Raw genomic sequence first — 15,301 nt, 5'->3', positions numbered from 1 at the left:
CCTACAACACCTGATGTAGAGTTGGGTGTGGGGGCAAAGGCACGTCTATGTACCTTGAAGGCTCGGCAAACACGTCCGCATTCCTACAGAATAACCCACTCTAACGCCATTTCCACCTCGCTACATCCTTGCTCCTCCCTCCCCTTCTCTCACTGAAAGGAGCTATTTATAAAGCAATGTCAATTCTTAAAAGAAATCTGGCTTATCCTGAAAGAAATGAGTTACTGATAGCGGCTTCCTACCCAGCTGCTGACTCCGAAGCTGTAGGCACGTAACGAGAAGAGACAAAGCCTCTCCAGCAATGAGGGCATCTTTGGTGGACACAGACTGCTGCCGGACACAGATCCCAGCATGCAGGGCTGCCGGCTCTCCTTCACTGCCAGAGCTGCAGTTGCTTCCTGAAAGCAGGGAACACAGGTTTAATTTGGTTCCTAGGAGCATGGAGTATTTTAATGTAAGACCCAGAGTCCCTGTGCAGTAGTAAACACTGCAAGACAGCATTGCTGGGGAGCAGCAGATATAATCTCCAGAGTGAATGCACACTAACTGCTTTGTCCTCAAACACACTTGCAGGAACTCAAAATGTTTTCACAGGGCAGAAACTACTTTCAGCTGGAGAATGTCTTGTATCTTATAAGATGATCTTGATGAACTACATGGACATAAAGATCCTAAAAATAGCATTTATTTAACATTTCTGTATATTACATGTCACAATGTAAGCAATCTTTTATTATTAAGCTGGGGGGGGGGGGAGGGCGTGGCACACACCTTCAATCCCAGCAATGGAGAAACAGGGTAGATCGTTGTGAGTTTAAGGTCGGTCTACATAGCAAGTACCTGGCCAGGCAAGGCTACAGTGAGACCCTATCTCAAAAAACCCAAACCAAGCCAGACAACTCTTTACTCTTGATGTATTTATAAATATATTGAGCAGGAAGACGTAACAAAGCTAAGAAATAAAGCTACATAAAAAGGGCTCAGTAGAAATTAAGCTGACAGGGCCTGGAAGGACAGCTCAGTTGGTAAGCAGCTTCTTATGCTAATTATGAGATCATGAACTCAATACCCACCATCCAAGGAAAAGGCGGGCATGGGGTGCACACTTGCAAACCCCGCACCGGGGAAGCAGAGACAGGCACACCCCTAAGGCTGCCTCAAAACAGGCCCTCTCACCCCAAAACAAAAAGAGAACAAAAATAGACAAAGAAAAATAATCTCAGATTGATCTCTAACTCATACACAAGCTATGTATGGGTACGTCACATACGCGCGCAAGCAAACACACACAGAAAGACACACACACACACACACTTGGGTAGGGGCATGGAGCCGTGCCAAGAAAGGAACTGGTTACTTACTACATTAGACTTTGGGAGGTTAGTGTTTCAGCCACAAGTTACAGGCACTGTAACACTTTAATACTCTGCAAAGCTAAGGAAGCATGACTTGATGTCTCCACTTATTCCATGCGCTAACAAATGTCCTTTCTCTTAAATAAGGTGCCAAGAATGATGAATTTTTACTAATGTCCAAAAGTAAGAGAAGCAGCTTCTTTTTATAATCTGACAAATCTGCAAATGAATTATTCTTACAGCTAATTCTTGCCCAATGTTCTATTACTGTCCTTTTTTTCTGGAGATTTTCTACATGAGTACTGTATTTTTATCATTTCTATCCCCTATCCAACCCCTTGCAAACTCCCTCTCAAATGTATGGTCTCTTTCTCTTTAATACACACACACACGCACACGCACGCACACGCACACGCACACACACGCACACACGAAGACTGAAAAGCCATAGGGAAACATATTGTTCTGTGTTTACTTTGAAGCACTGTCCATTTTCAGTCAGTACCTGAACTGCTGAGTCTGTTTCGAATTCCAGCAGGAAACAGAGAATTACTTTCTTTAATCGGCTGGCTGCTTCCAACAAGGTCAAGGCGTCCTGCAGCTGCAGCCCATGACAGTCTCATGAAACAGGCGACAGTGGCAATGAAGTCACCGGCTTCCATAGTCTGAGGAGGCATGGAAAGCATATGATGAGAAGGCAGTGCAGCTCTTGAAGACACACTGACTTTGCTGACTCTGCAGCCTCACGTTACAACTCCTCCCTTCTCGCATGGCACCCTCACACACACTGGTAGCCTGTAGACTCTAATCTCCATGGTCTAGATTTACCCATCATTCCTCAGTTTGGTTTTTGCCACTTCCTCTCCTAATGAGTGCACTTCAGCTTTTATGAACATCCATGTGACGTAGCACATGAGCTTTTGCGTTGACCAAGTGTCCTCTCCAACTCCTTCACTGTGTTCACCATTTAGTCTTACGACCTAGTGGCTTAAACACTTCCAAGATGAAGTACACACGACAGCACCAGGGAAGCGACTCCCCCCGCCTGCTGAGGCCCCCGGAACACTGTGCTGCCTGCCGTGCCTTCTGTACTGCAGTCTGTACTGTACTCCCACTAGCTGCTTGGGGGCAGCGTCCACCTCGGCGCTAGTCTACAGCCACACTCCCCGCTCCAAGCAGCAGATACTTGGAACTTCTCAAGCTCACTAATACTTACTTGTATTGCCACTCGAGCAGCAGGAATGATTTCCTCAACCCTGATGGAAGACCTGTCAGATACTGACAACTGTCTGTAGGATGACTTCTCTGGGGTCCCACACAGGGACATCTGTCTGCTTGTCTGCCGGCTGACATTTCGGAACGGACGGGAAGAAAGTGCTTCTATGCCATCTTTGGTGAGGTCTTCATCTAATGATGTTGGCATTGTCTGTCCAACAAGTAGAAACCTTACATAGAAAAAGCAACTCTTACTCAAAGTTATTTTATACTATTTTAAAATGATAAAATTTGGGAAGAAAAGTGAGAGTAATGCAATATATTTTCATACCTTGCAAGTTGGAGACAGATAGAATAAACACCCTGTCTTGTCTCATAGTCTACTTCTGATGGAATGGAATCTCTCTGCATGACATTTACAACCAAGCTTCAAAGGAAAGAACAAAGGCAGTATATTAACAACTTCAATTTCTTTAAAATAGAAAACCTAACTAATGCAATATTCCATAAATGTTCTTAGTTACCAAGTAACATATAAATGAACTATCCACATAATATTTCTATTACAAGAATTTCCATAATAATTGGACTTGTGGTTTAGCCTAACAGATAGCCAAGGCAGTGTGTCTGGATAGCAGCTTTTCCCACTAATTGGTTTGCCATCGCAGAACAATTCCTATCATGACATTAGTGGAACTAGCAATTTAAAAGTATATCAAGAATCGGTGTATTCAGTCAAGCTTGACTTCCATCTCCACTACACACTTATTCATACAAAGGCTTTCCAACTGTTCTTCCTTCTAGTCTTCCCTCCCCACCCTCCAGATCTACCCCCGAAGGTCAGCCAAAAGGATGCTTTCAACATGAGTCAGATCACGCTACTCGCCTGCACAAAGTGCAGCAGACTGATCTTCAGTGTCCACAGAATGCCCCTTCCTACAACGCTGGACTCACTTGGCCTCGGCCACTCTGGCCCCTGGTGCCGTTCACAAGTACCAGGCAGCTCCCCACACAACAGGAGACATCAGCTATTCTCCTAGCTTTGCTCCTTCATATTTTTAAAGTTTTTGTAAAATGTCACTTCATCAAATGAACATTTCCTCATGCACCATTAAGAATCACAACCCTACACTCTGGCTTCCCCTTTTATTTCTCTCTATATCTCTTTATCACCCTATCACATAACCTTTACTTATTGGCCTATTGCTTGTCTCCGTGTCTAGTAGGCAGCAAGCTTTATAGGGACATGACTTTTGTCCACTTTACTCATTGCTCTGTTCCCATTGCTTAAAATAATACATGACGCACAAACCAAGAAACACACTCAAATAAGTTCAAGTACAGTGCTTTGACCATCACAGGCACACAAACTCCTGGGTAATTTGACATGAGTTTTTAAAAACACTTGTAAAATGCAGAATTAAAAAAATAAATAAATAAAACTGCGTGTGGTGGCTATAGCCACGGCTACAGAACTGACATAATCATGGCAGGCCTGAGTTAGAAAGTTAATTCCAAGCTAGCCTGGGCTACAGAATAAGACCCAGTCACAAAGAAAGAGTGGGTGAGGATGGAAATAGAAAGGCAGGGAGGAAATCACGGGAAAGACCAACAAAAAAAAATAACTCCGTGTGTGTGTGTGTGTGTGTGTGTGTGTGTGTGTGTGTGTGTGTGTGCCCTGCAGAGGTCAGAAGAGGGTGCTGGATCACCTGGAAGTACAGTTAGAGGTGTCTGTGAGCTGCCACATGGCTACTGGGAACCACGCCCAGGTCCTCTGTAAGAGAGGTCAGCACTCTTAACCACTGAGCCGTCATCTCCCACCCAGCTGCTGCTTGGGACTTCTTTTAATTCTCATTTCCCCATTTTTATCTTCAAGGTCCCTGCCCGAATTCTCTTCTATGCTATTTTTCCACAAAGGACTTCTATTAACCATCCTTTGCTCAAACTTCAAGTTGGTCTTCACTCGTTCCTGCCTCGGACCTTTCTGCACTTTTCACCTTCTACTCGGGTCTAGCTGCAGTACAAGAGACAAGCAATAACTGCCTATGCTTCATCACGCTGCCCTCCACTCGGCTTAGAGCACTCTTTCCCTGCTTATTGATCTCAGGATGTTCTACTCATTCTCAATTCCCAGCTCATGGATCCCTTTCTTGGGTGAAGCATTTCCAACCTTATTACTCCAGCTTTCCCCTCCCCTCAGCCCTGGCCATATGCCATCTCTTCTAGGCTAAGGAGCTGTTACTCTCTGTTAAGCACAGCCGCTGAAGACAGGGGTTTTGCCCACTTAGCCCCACTTTACCAGCATCAATGCTCCTGCAATATGGGAACCCAAAATGATGGGAGACTCAAGAAGAAGAGGGGCAGCCGCTTCACCTGTGCTTGTTTTGAAAATTTCCCTCACTCGCAGAGGGGAGAGAGACATTCTTCATGAAGTTTCCCAAGTAATCAAAACTCAGAAAATGAACAGAATTTCCTAAAGGATCCAAATGTCATTTCTGTTTGTTTTAACCCTCAAAATGTTTCACACAACACACTGGAGGGATAAACAAGGCTTCTGTGGGAGAAATAAACTATCATGACCATAATTGGGTTTTCAACTCACAAACCTCAAGCCTCCAGCTTTGAGGAAGTTCTCACAGAAGGATTTTGCACAGTTTCTTGCCATATCATCATCAGCTGTTGGCATGAGCTTGGAGCTTAGAACCTGGGGAGCAAAGAAGTGCAGTTAGTCACCCTAACATTTTCTGTAGGAAGTACTCTTTCATCTACACAACTGAAGGCAGCATTTCTCTGATGCCATATCCTAGTTTCTCACAGAGGATTATGAGGGCTTACTTCCCTCAATAAAGACAATCACATTTTCTCATACTGTACTTAATTAGGATTTTTTTTTTCCAGTATTGAACCAAGTCTTTTCAAAAAATGCCTTCAAGTTTAGATAACAAAGAAGTTCATGTAATATGCAAAATGTGTTCTTAAAACACAGGCCAGAGGATTTTGTTTTGTTTTTTAAAGATTTACTTATTTTTATTTATATAGTATTCTGCCTGCATGTACATCTGCATGCCAGAAGAGGGCACCAGATCCCATTACAGATGGTTGTGAGGCACCATGTGGTTGCGGGGAATTGAACTCAACAGCCCAGTGCTCTTAACCTCTGAGCCATCTCTCCAGCCTCACAGGCCGGGAGTTTTAAACTAGGAACATGTACTCGCTTTCTAAGTGAGGAGGCTTACATCACATGATGAGACTTCAAATCTAACGTCTCCACCCTTCGCTGATACTACAGTGCCTACCATAAAGAAAAGCTTATTTGGGCTGGAGAGATAGATCAGAGGTTAAGAGCATTGGCTGCTCTTCTAGGGTCCTGAGTTCAATTCCCAGCAACCACATGGTGGCTCACAACCATCTATAATGAGATCTGGTGATCTCTTCTGGTGTGCAGGTGTACATGTAGACACAACATTGTATACATAATAAATAAATAAATCTTTAAAAAAAAAAAGGAGAAAGAGAAGCTTAACTCAATATTGTGTAGGTGGAGAATTCCCAGTGTATACTAGGGTTTGGGGACTTTGGCATGAAGGTGACACTTTCATGAAAGGGACTGGTAGTCTAAGCAACTTCAGAGAGCGCTGTTCGCCCCTATCTAATGAGTGAGGACCTAGTGAGAGCACAGTATCTATGAACCAGAAGTAGGCCTCCCTCATCAGAGACTGAATCAGCTGATGTTTTGATCTGGGATTATCCTGTCTCCACAACTATAAGCCATAAATTGTAGTTTAAGCTACTTCAGTCTATGGATTTATTATAAAACCCTGAATGACTAAATAAGAGATAATAAAGTAATTTTAGAGTGCTTCTTGACAAATTCTTCATAAATCTGTTAACGACAACAAAATACAACCTAAAGAAATATTGCAATGTATTTAATCAAGAAAGCTAAAGATAATTCACATTACAGACTTGCAAAGTTTATAGAGGAAGGCAAGAGGATGCCTGACATGGAAGATTTCCTAATTCGCTACCTAGATGTAGAGGTATAAATGGAAAAAGAAAATTAAGAATTTTCGAAGTTGAAAAAGGTTTCACTTTATCTCTTTTATGCAAGGAAATGGCATTTCCTACTTCCAAGTTGTAGAGCACTCTGAAGGTCGACATGCCCGGAGCAAAAGAGCGAAACAAACTTTCCAGGATGGAGCTGGCACTCGGCTGATGCTGCTGCTTTGACGAAAGTGACGGAGACTTTGAAGACTGGGAGCTTGTTTCAGAGAGCAAGGTCTTCTGTGTTTAGTGGAGTAGAAAAACAATGCACCTTAAATCATACTTTAAGGGGAGCAGATCCCAATGCTTCGTGCTCTTCTCTTCTTTCATATAAGCCACAGTAACTACGTTCTCAAAGAAGAAGTTTCAGAAAACCACCTAATTCTCTATTCACAGAACATCAAACTTTCCTATACAACTTCGTTCAGTGAGTTATGGTCAAACACTTCGTGAATGCTTTGAGACTACATTCTCAGAAATACTAGCAAAACCATTTTAATTTGTTTCCATATTTACATTTTGTGCTTTCAATAAAACTTTAAGATTGCTAATGTAATAGTCTTAAGGATTTCTTTTCAGCTGAAACTAATGACCTTTTTATCACTTGTATCAGTTCTCTCTCAAATTAAAACCTAAGCCACAGATAACATGACTAAGCAGATCCAACTTTCAACTACTAAAATATTCAACTTTGTTATATATCAATTTTTTCTGAGAATGTAATTTGCATATAAAAGTTAACATGTAAATATCTTAGGGAACAATATTCTAAATATTAAACAAAATGAATATTATTATTTTTTCTTTGCAGTGCTAGGGACTGAACCCAGGCCTTTGTATGAGGGCAAGTGTCAGAATGCCCAAGCCTTGTCTTTTTGGGACAGAGTCCTGTCGTATAGTTCAGGGTGACCTTAAACTCAGATCCCTCTGCCTCGGCCTCCTGAGTGCTAAGATTACAAGCAGACACCAACATGCTCAGCCAGAACAAACTTTAAGTATTACTTGTGGAAAAAAAAAGTAATGATGATTCAGTTATGCAAAGACTTCAGACATGGAATAATCAGATCCAGGGAGGCATCTTGTTGGGAGCACAAAGGTCCTGGCACTCTCAGATCTCCAGTGAAACCAGGAACGTTAAGCAGGCAGGACTGTCCTTTCAAAGGAATGGATGTGTAAACTGTTCTTCTATCTAGGAAGCTGGGACTTGAAGTGATTAATAGCCAGGTGATCTGCATTATCTGTTGGGCCAGGCCATATTATGCTCCTACAATCAGGATGGAAATGGCTAGTACATTATCTGTATAATCAAGGGCTCCTCCAAGCTCCCACAACCAGGCTTGAAGACACCTAATAGTCTAAATGGCTCTTATATTACTTGTACAGCCAGGGCTCCCCCGAGCTCCCACAACTATAGCTAGGTGGCTAAGAGCCCAAATGTATCTGTATGACTCGGACCCGGCCTGACTTTCCGTGGGCTCTTAAGCTACTACAGATAACCTATCTTCTTGAAAGAAATGGCATGTACGCGGAGTTGAGTGCCAATGTAATTACACTTCCTTGTGTACTGGGGATTGTATTTCTCCAGGAAACTTTTTTCCCAGATTATACTGTTTAAATTTGTTGGCAATAAATAGCCTGGCATCAGACTCCCCAGGGTTTGATCCAAGTTCATGAAGTCAATCTGAAATGAGGTTTCATTCTCACCTCTTCGTGGATTACTGCCTACCTTGACACTTGCAGAGAAAGAGAAACATCTCAACAGCACCAGTACTACTGACCCCCAAATCACTAAGTACATCTCTGGGCATCAGACCCTCCCCCCTTTCTATCAGAAGCATAAAGAAGACAGCAGGAAAGGCTCTTCCTAATACTTTACCTCATAAATGGATTCCCTGGGACCTTTTACAAAGCAACATCAAACTCTAATTTTAACATGGCAAGGGTATTTTTAAGAGAAACTTATTACAGAACAATGATATCATATAACTTTCATAAGATTCAGGTGATGTTTTCAATGACTCACGACACAAAAGTACAAGCTAGTTAAACAACAATCAAAAATATAAATACCTTTCTGCCTAAAGAATCCAGCTGATCAAGGGCTTCCTGAATGGCTGGATCAGTGGGTATCAAGAGCAAAAGCTTCCGTACTCGCAGAGTTATCCTGAGAAATTTTCATAAATAAAATCAATTTCTTTCATATAAGCTATAGCTTCAGTAACAAGTCTTTTAGTATATATTTATTTATATACTAATATAAACAAATATATATAAATAAAATACATTTCAAGTAAATTTACTTGGTGTATTAACTTTAATAACTTGCTCTCAAGCCTCACAATACATGCATTTACCTTGGCTCCTCTAGATTGGCAAGCTGGTACAGCATGTCAAACACATTACATACAAGCGCCATCACCACACCAGGGAGAGACTTCTCCTGAGAGAAAAACAGCCAAATGTAAATATATACTAACAAAAGAATTTTCTGTTTCTAACCAAACTTACAAATGATAAAATACTAGTTCTGAAAGGTTGGTGCTCCAAAGTTTAGAGGAGACAGAAGAATGGAGTGACAGTCATGGCCTCCCAGTGGTTGTTACAACATTTCTCCTTGCCGTCTGCTTGAACTAAGGCCTAAAAAGCAGGCAGCAGAAGGGAAGCAACGTAAGGGGCATGCGCGGGTACCACAGCAGAGAGCAGGCACCAACAAGCTGATCAGTGACTTTCTGGAGCCACAAGATAATGATGTAAGAAAAACGCACGCCTTTGATCCCAGCACTCAAGAGGCAGAGGCAGGCGGATCTCTGTGAGTTCGAGGCCAGCCTGGTCTACAAAGAGAGTCTGGGACAGTCAAGGCTACACAGAGAAACCCTGTCTCAAAAAGACAAAAAGAAAAGCAAAACACATGGGTTTCTATGGGTATATCCACTCATATCTAACACATAGGGAGGTGCAACTCAAGTTGAAAAAAGTTACTCTGTTTTTGCTAAAGACCAGAAAAGACAAATTTGCAAAAAAGAGATGAAAATGTAATTAAAGTGAAGACAGTCACAGGGCACAGGAAATTACAAAGTTATATATTTATATGTAGAATACTTTTAACAAATTCAGAATTTGTAACTGAATATATTAGTTTTAAATTGTTTAATTTGAAAGCACCAGGTTTTTGTTGTTAATTGTCATGATATACTGAGTGAGTTTCTTTGGTTGGTTGATTGCTTTTTTTGTTTTTTGTTTTGTTTTTTGAGATGGGGTTTCTCTGTGTAGCCTTGGCTGTCCTGGACTCATTTTGTAGACCAGGCTGGCCTCGAACTCACAGAGATCTGCCTGCCTCTGCCTCCTGAGTGCTGGGATTACAGGTGTGCGTCACCGCACCTGGCTGAGTGAGATTCCTTAAGTTCTTGCTATAAAAGTTCTTTTACTGTACGCTCTGAAATGCCCTGTACTAGGTACAGCAGTAATGCTGTCAAGCAGAAAGAGAACCAAAGACTTTACATATAGAATTAAATGTAATAAATGTAATTAATGTAATAAACACACATCTTACAAATACTTTCACATAAGCTTCCTCTCTAGACAGCCTTCTTCAGTTCTGTGCCCCTAAAGCCAACCTCAGTCTCAACACAGAAAAAGTATACACAGAGCAATTACTTCATGAAGTACTGACTTCATTCAAGTACTGACTGACTCAAGTATTATTTCAGGGGCTGAGGTGTGGTTTACTCTCATGGAGCTTAATGTTTTATCAGAAGACAGCAGATTTTAAAAATACATTGTATGTTAACGAAAATATATAGCACAGAAAGGAAATGATCATACTGCAAATCTAGAAATGGGTTGAAAATTTAAGCAGGATATCAAGGAAGACTCACAGAGTAGCTGGTATTTGCGCAAAAGCTGAGGAGAGAGTAAGGCACCCTAGTGAACACACTAGGAAACACACTTTTGGAGGAGAAAAGAGAAAGTGCAGGTGCCACTATGTCTGAGGACATACGGGGGCACTACAGCTGTAAAGTCTGAGGGAGGGCCACAGCAGAGGGCCTCAGACATGCTGGCGAGGTCAGGGGGTCACATGAGGCAGACCCTGAAGGTCTCAGTAAAGGCCCTAACTTAGCTCTGAGTGAGCTAGCAGCTTGTAGAGTGAGTTGAGCAGTGGCAGTGTGATTTGGGGGCTGCTGAGTGCTGCAGAGACTCCTGACAGGGCAGTAATGGTAACACTCAGGGAAGGATGCGGCAGAACGGTTTGGAAGCTGTGGAGGCAGAGAAAAGTAGCTGGATTCTGCGCATATTTTAAAGGTGGAGTTAAGGGTTTGCAGATGGCTATGGGGAGGACTAAGACAGCAGTTCTTAACCTGTAGGTTCTTAACCCTTTAGGGGGGGTGAATGACCTTTTCCTAGGAGATGCCTAAGACCACCAGGAAACATAAATATCTACATTATAATTCATAACAGTAGCTGAATTAATGTTATGAAGTAGCAATGAAAACCATTTTATAGTTGGGGTCACCACAATGTGAGGAACTGTATTAGAGGGTCACTGCATCAGAAAGGTGGACAAGCCTGCACTAAGGGCTCAAGTATGAACAGCTTATAAGAACAGAGACGTCATGATGTGAGACGGAGCAAGACTATGAAAGGAAAAATCTAGGAGCGAGGGCACGGGGACACGAGAGGGAGAGTGAGGATTCAGCTTTGGGCAAATCACCAGTGGTGTGTCTAGTTGGCGGGGGGTGGGGTGGGGGTGGGGGGGTAGGGGGGTGGGGTGGGGTGCTGAGTTAGTAGGCAGATCACGTCTCTGGACTTCACGCAACACAATTTGGGAATGGATACAGAAAAACAGAAAGGACTAGGCCTGGGAACTCTCTGCATGGACATTAGGGAGATGAAGCGGAACCTACAAAAAAGATTAAAGAGAAGTGCAGAGGAAGGGATGCGTACTGAGAGCCAAATGAAGAAGTATTTTAAGAGAAATGACCACAGGGCTCCCCTGAAACATCAAGAAGATGAAGACTGAGAGGCAGAGGCACATGAACCTGGCCCAAGCTCACTGACCACACTAAGCTGCTGGCCAGTGGGATCCAGGCGTCTGTCTGTCTGTCTGTCTCTGCTTCCCAAGTGATAGGATTATAAGCACTATCAGCATTCCCTGCTTTTTACGTGGGTGCTAGGGACTGAGTCAGCTCCTCAGGCTTGTATGGCAAACGTGTTAGTCAGTGATGTGAGCTCTCGCCCCTGCCTGTAAAGCACTCAGACCACACTACACTGGAGAATGATGTACAAGAGGACAGCAGGGGCCACACGGAAATGCTGAGTCAGCGCCTCAGACATGCTGAGACCAGGAAGGCTGGTCAATTATGTGTCTTCTCTTCCCTGACTCAGATCCCAATTACATAGCTCTCTTTAGTCAGACCTTGCCAGACTAAAGAGACGTGATCACCTAGGCCCGTTTGGGCCAAAAGCAGGAAGGCAGGAGTTGTTAAATCCTGTTTCCGCTCTGAAGTTGCTCTCTGTACCTGTTCCATGGCATACGATGAACTGAAAACCCCACTGCTGCTGCTGCTGGAGCTGGTTGAGGAATCTGCAGAGCTCCCGGAGGGGGTTCCACTCCCAGAAGTCTTCACGGTAAGAATTTGCTCATCAGAAAATCCCAGCTGGTGGAGGAGCTTTTGATCTTTATTCACTGTCAGCTGAAAACGGTGGTTGCTTAGTTACTGAGAGGAAAAGGGGAAGAAACTATTCAAACGGGGCTAGCATGCCAACAATTGTTGTTCAAACCCACCAGACTATCGTTTGTAAATATCTGTATGTTGTCCACAGGAGAGCACAGCTGTTTGGCTATCTTCCACCGAACACTGCCTATGGTCTCATTACTGTGAGCCTAGAAAACAAAATACCACACTGGAGTGAGAGAATTCATTTATTCATTTCAGTCCATTACCCTCTGGAAGAGCAGTACGTGCTCTAACTGCTGAGCCACGCCTCTAGCCTCTCATTCACTTAGTCCTTCAAACAACAACTCTGAGCATCTGCTATATTGGACCCTTTTCTAAAAGCCTGGAGTGCATCAGTCTTCGCAAGACCCCGGCCCTTGGTGCGTCCCCCATGCAAGAGCTAAATGCTTGATGCCATACTTCCATTCCTCCCCTTTATGTACAGAGTAAGATCCCTCAGGTGTCTCCTATTCCTCCCCTTTCTCATCGTGCCAGCTTGTGAGTCCTTAGACTGCTGCTCTCTCTGAAAGGCTGCACTTATAAAAGCAATTACTCTGGTGCTTTTCAAATTCCTGCTCAAATATCACTCATCTCAGGGATCTATGTTTATCCAAGATATTTCATGAATACCATCATTTTCAGCGTATACTCCATGGCTTCCCTTCATTTCAGGCTTACTTTACTTTATATATGAGTGAGTGAAAACCAGAGAGTAATGTCAAGTGTCTTCTTCTACTGCTTCCCAGCTTATTTTCTGAGACACTCACTGAACTCAGAGCTCACTGATTGGCTAAGGGTCTTTAGGGATTGTCCGGGACCCCACCCCCAGCTCTAGGACTACAGGCACATACTACTATGCCCTGCTTTTCACATGGGTGCTAGGGATCCAAACAGGTCCTCATGCTTGCATGAACGCACTTTACTAACTGAACCATCCCCCAGAGATCTCAGTCTTTATTTTTAATTTTTTTTTAAATCAAGTATCTTCGAGAACCATCATTTATCTCCATCAACATCATTGTTATGAAAACAGCAAGAGATCTTAATACAGACCCACCTCAACAGTGAAGGTATCTTTGGTTGACTCATAGGTAACATTAAGAGTTAAAAGATGTCCATGAAATGAGGCACCATGAGGTAGAATGGTTCGTGGAACTGAGTAAAAATCCTTGAAAGAGATAAACCAACCAAAGAGTCAGACGCACTGTGGTACAGCTGAACATGTCAAGGCACACGCTTCCCACACCGCTCCTAGCAACATGGATAAAGCTGCTCTAGAAGAAGAGAACACACCTCTATTGTGATCACATAGCGTTCTGCCAGGAGAAGCAGCCTCTCGATTATCACAAGTTTTGTTGATCTATGAGTTAAAAAGATGGAAAACGTCTTTAAATACATGCTGGCTTCAGCTCTCAATTTTACTGTTTTACCAAACCCAGAAGCCTAGTCACCACTCACTGGTCAAAACCGAAACACACAAAGTTGGACTCCCCTTTCACCAAGTGAGCAACATTTACCACTCCCCACGGCCATGCTCAGGCGGCTACAGGGGGGGAAGCTTGGCCCTCCTCATGTTCCCCCTCCTTTTTAAACAGCTGTTCCATTAAAAGAGGACCTAGGTCTCCAGGCCTATCTGGTCACCAATCCACCAAGAATGAACAATCAGAAAAGAAGTGGACTTTCATAATCTGATAGCTAAAATATGCCATAAAATTCTGCAAACACATGGAATCTGGCAAAGTTGTGATTTGACTAAATATAAACAAATATACCATTAATACAAGTTGCTAATCGAAAGTGAAACTTGATGACTATTTGACCAATGATTTATGAAATCCTACTTATCATCGGAGATAATAAGAATGAAATAGTCAATACTTATATTCAAAGAGCTTCATACGCTAAGGAACAAAACTCCGAGCACCTTTGCTTTAAATAGCTGTTATCTCAGAAAGTGAAGACACTTAGGAGGTCTGTTCTAAAGCTGAGATGAGGTACCACTATTTCCTGACGATTGTATGGGACACTGATTAGCAGTACAGGGATGTTCACTTTTATAATAGTTCCATCAAATATACTCAATTGCACTCTCTGTCCTTCCAGACTATGGGCAAGAAGCAGAAGGAAAGTCAGATGGAAAATATGTTAAGATTTAATAAGTAAGAGTTAAGCAGCCTGTTCTGAGTCTACCTCAATAATTAACTGAATTACAGATAGCACTGTGATGGTGAGAAAACTGTAGAGCAACCCAAACACCCTAGATTACACTTACGGATTTTAAAAAGTTCTTTCAAAACTAGCGAAACGAAGCAAACTACAACACTCTTGTTCTAATTCAACTCAGAAATACAGTTTATTGACATGAATTATGTGGTCTCTTTAGCTATATTTGAAAAAAATTCAGAATGGAAAAGGGTTAAAAAGTATATTCATTTAAAGTAACAGTTGGAAATATCAATTCAATAGTGACTTATTTGATAGATGAACTGTTAAGGAACTGATGAACAGACCAGAACTAAATCTTAGAGGCATTGTAATAAGATTTCTCAACACAAATTCTATTTGAAATACACACACATAGCGGAGGCCCTCTCTGACTCTGATGCCTCCCTTCGGATCCTGTTCCCCTAACTGGGCTAACTTGTCCGGCCTCCATGGGAGAGGATGAGCCTAGTTCTGCAGCGACTTAATGTACTAGGGCGGGTTGGTATCCATGGGGACCTCCCCCTTCTTTGAGGAGAAGGAGAAGGGAAAATGGGAGGAGGAGTTACAAGGTGGGGGACTGGGCGGAGAAGGGATGCTGCAGTCAGGATGTAAAGTGAATAAATAAGTCAAAAACAAAAAAGACACACACACACACACACACACACACACACACACACAAGCGCATGTGAGGAAAGCATTAGTTTTATCACGAGCTGACTGCCATCACTTTTAACAGTTAAAAGTGAGATCTTGCGGTGCTGAGTTTTG

The 15,301-nt window shown here is 42.7% G+C and overlaps 1 protein-coding gene across 2 annotated transcripts in view; it reads right to left on the bottom strand.

Annotated features, from left to right (window-relative positions):
- Window positions 1–15,301, bottom strand: part of USP24 (ubiquitin specific peptidase 24) — a 137,105-nt gene that overhangs the window by 50,418 nt on the left and 71,386 nt on the right. For both annotated transcript variants that reach the window (XM_084785558.1, XM_084785559.1), the window contains exons 25-36: window positions 13,622–13,688; window positions 13,386–13,496; window positions 12,397–12,495; window positions 12,131–12,304; window positions 8,969–9,054; window positions 8,685–8,778; window positions 6,699–6,854; window positions 5,177–5,274; window positions 2,902–2,997; window positions 2,572–2,800; window positions 1,861–2,020; window positions 243–398 (exon numbers count right to left, since the gene is read on the bottom strand). In XM_084785558.1, coding sequence (XP_084641684.1) covers window positions 243–398; window positions 1,861–2,020; window positions 2,572–2,800; window positions 2,902–2,997; window positions 5,177–5,274; window positions 6,699–6,854; window positions 8,685–8,778; window positions 8,969–9,054; window positions 12,131–12,304; window positions 12,397–12,495; window positions 13,386–13,496; window positions 13,622–13,688 — 1,526 coding nt within the window. The remainder of the gene's footprint in view (window positions 1–242; window positions 399–1,860; window positions 2,021–2,571; window positions 2,801–2,901; window positions 2,998–5,176; window positions 5,275–6,698; window positions 6,855–8,684; window positions 8,779–8,968; window positions 9,055–12,130; window positions 12,305–12,396; window positions 12,496–13,385; window positions 13,497–13,621; window positions 13,689–15,301) is intronic.

Source organism: Acomys minous (genome assembly GCF_964271855.1).
Source record: "Acomys minous genome assembly, chromosome: 6".
In the NCBI taxonomy this organism is placed as follows: Eukaryota; Metazoa; Chordata; class Mammalia; order Rodentia; family Muridae; genus Acomys; species Acomys minous.
This window is presented reverse-complemented; position numbering and strand designations above follow the sequence as displayed.